Source organism: Ursus americanus, chromosome 4 (genome assembly GCF_024610735.1).
Source record: "Ursus americanus isolate L20-20 chromosome 4, mUrsAme1.1.p, whole genome shotgun sequence".
NCBI classification, from domain to species: Eukaryota; Metazoa; Chordata; class Mammalia; order Carnivora; family Ursidae; genus Ursus; species Ursus americanus.
Window position 1 is genome coordinate 6747493 of NC_142130.1, and position 7966 is coordinate 6755458.

Consider the following 7966-nt stretch of genomic DNA (forward strand, 5'->3'; position numbering starts at 1 on the left):
AAGGTTTTCCATTAAAAATTCTATGAATATGTGTCTCTCAAAAAATCTGTATGCTTTTCAAAGGAGCTTATGGTCTATCTCAGTTTTACAATTTAGTATTAATTTGAATAACACGGAAGCAAAATGGGAAATCCCTCTGAGCCATAATTTAGTAGGAAAATATCAACCATTCTTTAGGATATTAAAAACCGTGAATACAATGGCAAATAATGAGTTTATGAAAATGGGAAACTTTACCATGTGTTTTGCTTTCTACCCAGGTACTTATTGTCTCTGCAGAAGTCTTTGCATCCTGAAAATCCACCAGTTTTATGGCACTCTGAAAAAATTCCTTGTTGCTATGGAGATACTGTTCTTTCACAGTGAATCCTTCTTGAAGGTAGAGGGCATTGGCAAGATTAAATGTAAATTCTTGCTTTTTCTCTGAGATGGCAGAGAAAAATGACTTCAGCACAGAAAATTCTTCTCCTAAAAAATAATTATAATGTATACTGACATATTGAACAACATAAAAACAACAGCTTTCCAGCTTTCCTTCTAAGCGCTGATTCATATCACCATTTTTTGCACCCTTAGGTATAACTAACGGTCCTTTCTGAGTTAGTATAAATATTTTAAGCATTTATCTTCATAGAATATGCATTTTATAAAGAACTCAGTTCTTATATAGGAAGAAAGAATGTCCGTGTAAATTTGAAATTTGTCAAAAACAGGAATGTGCATTTAAACAGGCTGAAGGAAATTCCTTTTTTATAGTCAAATTTAGCTCATTCTTACTTGTTGGAAATTTATCTTTAGAACCTCATTGTGTGCATAACATGCGATATTTATGGACGGAGAATACTAATGAATACTGATGGAGGGATGACAGTGCTGAGCAATTCCTTTTCAATATTGCTTTTATTTCGGCTTAAGAATTGCTCTCTTGTGAGCGATGGCACCTGTCCAAGTTTTAAAATTTATGAGGTAACCCCTATAATCAGCTCTAGAGATGTGCAAGAATCAGAATTGCCTATTTTTTCAGGTTCATGAATGTATATACTTTGGCTGTCTACATCAACAATAAAGATCTTTAACCATTCCAACTATTGCACTAGCCAAATGAGGCCACCAGAGTCAGCTAAGAATCACTGTTGGCCTATTATTTATTGTTGGCTCATTCTGACCACACTGCTGTTGGGAAGGTATATGTGCCTAGGAGAGAATTCAGCTTTGATCCTTGTTCAGGGGCCTCCTACCCATGACCAAAGGTATTGATGCTTTGCATTCCTTTCTGTCTTAATCCTGGGACTCAATCATTAAGTCTAGGAACTGTATTTCAAATCAAAGCTTCTTTCAGGGCCGTTGATATATTTTGGGCTAAATACTAAAGATACCACTTTCATAACTTAAAAGTTGAGTATATTCAATGAATCTCTATTGAAGAAAACATACATGGTTCGTCATTAGAAGATATCCACTGAATAAAGAGAGAAAACTTTTAGTGAGAACTGGCCTTGAGTTGTCCATTGGAAATAAGGCATCTGTGTGTGCGTGTGTGTAAATGCACACGTGCGTGTGTATGTGTGTGTGTACACTTTATCGGAGAGCTAGCAGCTATAGGCATCTTTGTGCAAATAAGAATAGGTTCCCTCACTGGTGGGGGAGGGGGAGGGCTACAGCCCCATGGCCTCATATCTGGTCCAGCTGAGTGGAGCCTACATTTCAGTCCCCACTTGTCTCCTTGTCCTCCCTGCTCTTGTGCAGGTACAACCCACATAACCATACCAGAGGCTCTGGCAAGTATGTTTCACTATATTTCAAACTCCATGATTCTCCATTCTTGGGGATATAGATATAGACATAAACAATCTTAGCCATAAGAACTTACTGCCCTATGGGTGGATTTGAAGAATTTCAGTAAGTCTTTACAATCTTAGAATTCTTACATAAGGAGGGGAAGAAGGTTAGTCTATATTACTTGTGTCTGTAATGATTTTAGAGGCAATCATTTGCTATTTGAAGCTGAGGGAAATATCTCAATAAATGGGAGGCTACGAGGAGACTTTCTGAGGGAAGGCATGTGAGTGTTTTCAAAAGAATTAAATAAGGTCAGAAACGAAGAGGCAGAATTTGAAACTAATCTTCAGAAATTTATAATTTATGAGCATCTTTAAAGGAATGGGGGAGAAAAAGGAAAGGGGGAGAAAAATAGTTCCAACTCATTCGTCAGAGCAAATAGATTTATGTCAAGTACTTAAGGTCTAAGACTGTGTGACAAACAGTCAGTTGCCCTTTGATAAATCACTGGACTCAGAAGTCAATGAAAAATGTCATCAAGTAGCACAAGTTTGGAGGAGAATATAAAGTTATCTGCCTTATAAATTTGATTTAATTTACAGATTAATAACCTCTTTTAGCACAGATCAAAAAGAGTATGTATACATGGCTCCTAATAAGCTATGAGAATAAATTTATTTCATTTCCTAAAACAGAGCCATAGAAAACCTGCAGGTCATGGGGTGAACATAACTTTTGGTTTGATTGTACTAGACCTCCAGAAAATGTTCCAAAATTCAGTACATGTTTACTTCTCCTGCAATTAAGGCCCAAAGGCCAATTGTATGTGAAATGTGAGAGATCCAAAGATGAAAACAAAGGCAGTCACAGGATTATAGATTTTTTAAGCTGAAATATCCATATAAATCACTTATTCAAACTCCTCTTTTGATAGTGAGGAATCTAAAATCCAGACAGATACAATAACTTGAGAGGTGCCATATCGTAAGGTTATTTGGTTGCAGAGCTAGGATTGGAATTCATGGCTAGTTGTCTTTCCGCAACACTCTTGGAATAAGGAAGCATCTCCGTTAGTCTTTGATTAGTAAACAGCATATTAGAGCCAAAGCAAAAATGGAGCATTATCAGATGCTCAGTAGACTGGATAATATAAATTCTGAGCAGATGTTTTGACAGTGGGGGGAAGAAGTACTGAGGACACCGAGAGCCCTGTGGGGATAGGATCCCAGTTGCTGTATGCCCATCTGTGGAACAAGGCAGGTGTTCACATAAAACAACCTGATAGCAGGAAACGTAAAATACGGACTAATTGAACCGATAGCACCTTGGATAATCATTGGGAATGGAAAGCAGGGCCAGGACTAAGATGAGTCAATGAGACACTTACTTTGGGCATAAAATTTAAGGAGATGCCAACGAACTCCATAATCAAGATAATATTTTACTGTAATACATTTTTTTAAAAATCAATTTTAATGCAAAGAAATCTATGAGGAACAAAATAAAAATTGTTAAAGACAGACAGGATCATCTCTAGTGATTTTCCTTTTGTCTTGTGTTCCAATATGGCCCTACCAGGCACCACCTCCTGACGTGTCATACCGTTCGTTTATCCCCCTTAACACCATTTTGCTCTTCTTTCTCCAGACCCTCTGGGCCTTTTCTCCATTTCCTTGCCCTCTTCCACTCTGTTCCCTAACTTATCTCTGTCTCCCTGTTCTTTATTCCTTAATTCCCTCCTCTTTTTTATTTTCCAGAGTTTATTTTTCATATTTTCTCTCTCTTTGGCTTGTCTTCCTTTTCCTTTTGCAATGATCTTCCATCTGTGTCCTTCTCTCTCTCCCTTAACAAAGCATAATAGAAAGCTGCTTTGGTAGATTTTGTTACATGTGTTAACATACTAATGTTTAGTTGTCTATATATATATATTCTCCCGAGGAAAACATAATATATTGTCCTTATGATCTATAACTCTGACTGAACCATTTTTGAAATTCATTCTGGACAATTTGCTGAACCTTTCTTTGCCTCCATATCCTTATCTAAGCAGCAGGGTTATGTCTACCTCACAGAGTAACTGTGAAGATTAAGTGAGATAGTGGACACCAAGCACAGAAACAGGGACTGCTACGCCATATGTGTATGTGTGTGTGTGTGTGTGTGTGTGTGTGTGTGTGTGTGTATGATTGATAGTGTCATCCTCATTATTACTGTGATTAGCATTACATTCACAATCCAGAGTTGTTAAGATTTCTGTGTTTCTCTACAAGATATATCCATGTAGAGTAATTTAGATTTCGGAGGCTCTAATTTTGCTAATTTATCATAGAATCAATTTTACATATCTTTATAAATGCTCTATTACTTTTCAAAGCAGTATTGTGTGATTTAAATGTTTCTGGGACTGTGTAGTGGGATTTGCTGAAATTAATATAGACAGTCAAGACTAAATCTGGTACATAGTGGCTTCATTTTACATTATTCACAAAGGAAAATTCTTGCAATTAACTTCACCGTCACTAACTTGTTTTCTACATAAAATTGCCTTTATTTAAGACAAAGCAAATAAGACCTTCTGAAAAAGAAAAACAAATCCCTAAATATAATTACTCTGTTCTGAGGCAAACATACTGAAGTTAGTTATAGTGATTAAACTTCCACATCAAAAATCTGGAAATTTCTGCTGATGGTTAGGACATATTACCTGAGAGTGATGTAAAAGTTTAAAATTAAAATCATTATGGAAATTGAGAACATGGTTGAGCCAGAGAGATGGACAACTACCCTTTCTTTTTCTTTCTTTCCTTTTAAAGATTTTATTTATCTACTTGAGAGAGAGAGAGAGAGAGAGCACCAAGGAGGGGAGGGGCAGAGGGACAAGCAGACTCGCTGCTGAACACTGAGCCTGATGTGGGGGCCAACGCAGGGCCGATCCCAGGACCCCGAGATCATGACCTGAGCCGAAGGCAGGCGCTTAACTGAATGAGCCACCTAGGTGCCCCAAAAACTACCCTTTCAAACAGGATGCCAGCACTAAAGCTTCTACACAGTATCTCAGATAGGCCTTTGGGCAACTCCAAGACAACAACCCTTCATACACAAAAAGGCCTCAGATAGGTTATACAAGTGCTTTTTAAAAAAGATTTTCTTTAAAACCTATTAACCAAACAAGCTTTTAAAATGTATGTATACATTACCGCTTTTTCTTGGTCTCAATTAGTTGAAAAATTTAAATTTTAATTAGAAGGCTAATTTTAAAAAGCTAATAAAATAATGAGAGATGCACACAAAGACTTCTGGGTGAGGAGGCTCACGGCAGCATTTTTGTAAGAGAAATACTGGAAACAGCCTACTAAAGAGAGGTTAAGTATTTCCACAAGAGGCAATAAAATGCAACAAGGAAGAACTATATTCTGAAGCTGATATGAGAATATGATCACAACATAGTGAGAGTGGAAGAATAAACAAACTAACAAACAAACATACACACACTCATGCACACACAACGTAAAATCAATTAAAACTGGCTAAAACAGGCCAGGGGAAAACATACTGGCATACTCACAGTTTTATATCTGTACAAAAATATCTATATTAAAAATAATACATTCTTTTGTAACATTTTCATTAGAAAACAGTTAAAATGAATATTATTTAAAATTCTCCATTTTATTTTAAGTTTATGCTTTTGATAATATTTTCCATGTATTTAAATTCTGAGACACTGAGCTTCTCTCTAATTTGCAAAATAAATTTGGCCAGATCTTATCCAGCATAAATAAGCATATGTAAGAATCTCACCAGCTGAAGTTTCTTGAAGTTTTAACGTTTGTCTTATCTGCTGTTGCGCTTTTCCTTTTGCTCCCAGTTGCACCATCCCAAGACCCAACGTTGTTCCAAGGGGGGAAAATATAATGTTGTTCTTATGAGATAAACAAATAGCTTGATAAAGATCCACTGCAAATTCGATATTTCTCTGAGCCAATGGTCTCGAGGCTTGACTTCCAGAAAAAATCAATAGGAGACTCCACAACAAGATCTTATCCATTTTGACCTCTGCACATTAATTCAAAATTTGTTATTTTTCAAAATAATCAGAGTTTACCATAGTAAGTTCCAACAGAAAGATTTCTACCTATTAGAACAGACTATTGTAAGAAGATTCTCATGCCAGGTTTCAGACAAAGCAACATCTATTGGGAGAAATAAGCCCTTTGCTAATGGCATTTTTATATTCCTTCACGAACTGGTCCAAAATATAAAGCAGTCCTCTAAAATCAAAGGAGAAATTGTAATTCTGGAACACTATCAATAAACAATACTATCTCTAAGTAGCTGTATAATACTTTTTCCTATTTTTCCCATGATTTTAAATGGGTCACCTCTAACTCTTAATCAAGGGAATGCTCTGTCCACTCTAATCTAAAATGGTTAGTAGATCAAAAGAGAAATGGAATAGAAAAGGAAGACACTCTAGTGTGGTTTTGAACCTACAATTAGAAAGTTAATGTATTCTAAATCAGTTTGAGTAATCTGGCAAAGTCTTTGCAGTAGGAATTTTCACACTTTACAAAATCTCACTTCTGGAGGGCGAAATACCCCCAAATCCACCTCGTACTTTTTTTCAAAGTGAGGAGAAACAAACTCAGAAAAATTGTAAAGAAACACAATTACAATCAAGTATAATTGGTACAACAATAACAAAAGAAGAAAGCAACTTTTTAAAAAATCAAAGAATAATTTGACAAATTAACACATATAAGAGAGCAATTTAATTGAACACTTTGGACAATTCACAACACTAATGACATCCTATTAAAATGCTTGCCACTAAAAGTGCAGGAAATTCAGCCATCTCACTACATCTGGAGAATGAGTTTTGCAATATTACCACAGACTTCATGAAATATTGACTCTGAAATCCTTACAAATTTTAGTAACACTAATTTTACCTTACAAAAAATACATTTTAGTAACCCTTAATAACTCCTAGTTTAATAGGTTACTAGGAAATAACTTCATTTGGGGTAGAGATGAAAGCCTCCAGAACAATGTATTGTTAGCCTTAAAAAATGAAGAACTCTATTTCTAAAGTGTTTTACAGACTATTAGGAGGGTCATCATGACCCATAAATGGATTAAGAGTCACTATAACATATAAAGGTTACTAACAGTGAAATAGTCTCTAAAACTAAGACATGGAGTCATTAGCCAGCTACTTCAAATTGCTTTCTAATGTTTGTAGTTAAATCCTGTTTGTTTAGATATACCATTTGCAAAGGAAAAAGACCTCAAAATGCAATAAAAAATTGTTTAAAAAAACACAATTGTTTTGGTAAACTGCAAATATAAATGTATACTATCAAACAAATGTTTTATTGAGGATTAAATTAGTACATAAAGTTGTGAGTGGCTATGAAACAATAGGAGAAGCCAGTGCATAAAAGAAGTTTTATATGCAAAATAAATTTCCGTGTATCAATTTCTAATATATTCAATATCTCAGAAGATGTCTGATTAGAAATATCAGTTTGTAGACATATAAGTAGTCGAAATGTTATTAGTACTTTTAAGTCATCAAGTGGCAATTCATTAGGCACATCTTTATGTATTTGGTTTGTATCAGAATAATAATAAATAATATTATGAAGGATATAATTTTCCCTCATAGTGGAATCTGAGGGGTATCCTCTCATTATTATTAATAATCTTAATAGCTAAAATTTACATTATTTGAGCATCCAATTCTCCCAAAAAATTTCTAGGCACTTAATAAATTATACGTTCACAACAAAAAAAAAGGTCTTAAAAATTCACTTACCTCATTGGGTTTTGGATCCTATTTCATTAGAAAGCATGAAGTACTGGTGAACTAAACATGATGAGTAGTCCTATAAGAATTTGACCTTCAAATTTATAATGACATCATTTAAGGAGAATAAAAGTAATGTGTTAATTTGATAAATTTAAATAATATCAGTATCAAAGTGAATTGAAATGCCATTCCCCCACTCTATTAAACACTCATAATCAATATTACTGAATATGTACTTCATTCAAAAGCTATTTAATTTTAAGGTACTTACCCCAAATTCACTTCTAATTATTCACTGTAATAACTGAAATGTGCCTGCTGGGAAACCTTAGTACATAAAATACCGATCGGTCAAGGCCAGCTTTATTTATC

The 7966-nt window shown here is 34.9% G+C and overlaps 1 protein-coding gene across 3 annotated transcripts in view; it reads right to left on the bottom strand.

Moving 5' to 3' along the window:
* SERPINI2 (serpin family I member 2) overlaps positions 1 to 7966 on the bottom strand; it is a 32383-nt gene extending 24417 nt beyond the window's left edge. Inside the window, exons 1-4 of one of the 3 annotated variants that reach the window (XM_087861379.1) lie at positions 7866 to 7966; positions 7601 to 7685; positions 5581 to 5835; positions 238 to 468 (exon numbers count right to left, since the gene is read on the bottom strand). In XM_087861379.1, coding sequence (XP_087717505.1) covers positions 238 to 468; positions 5581 to 5827 — 478 coding nt within the window. In that variant the 5' untranslated portion in view covers positions 5828 to 5835; positions 7601 to 7685; positions 7866 to 7966. The remainder of the gene's footprint in view (positions 1 to 237; positions 469 to 5580; positions 5836 to 7600; positions 7686 to 7865) is intronic. The other 2 variants (XM_087861380.1, XM_045788739.2) reach the window with 2 other exon arrangements.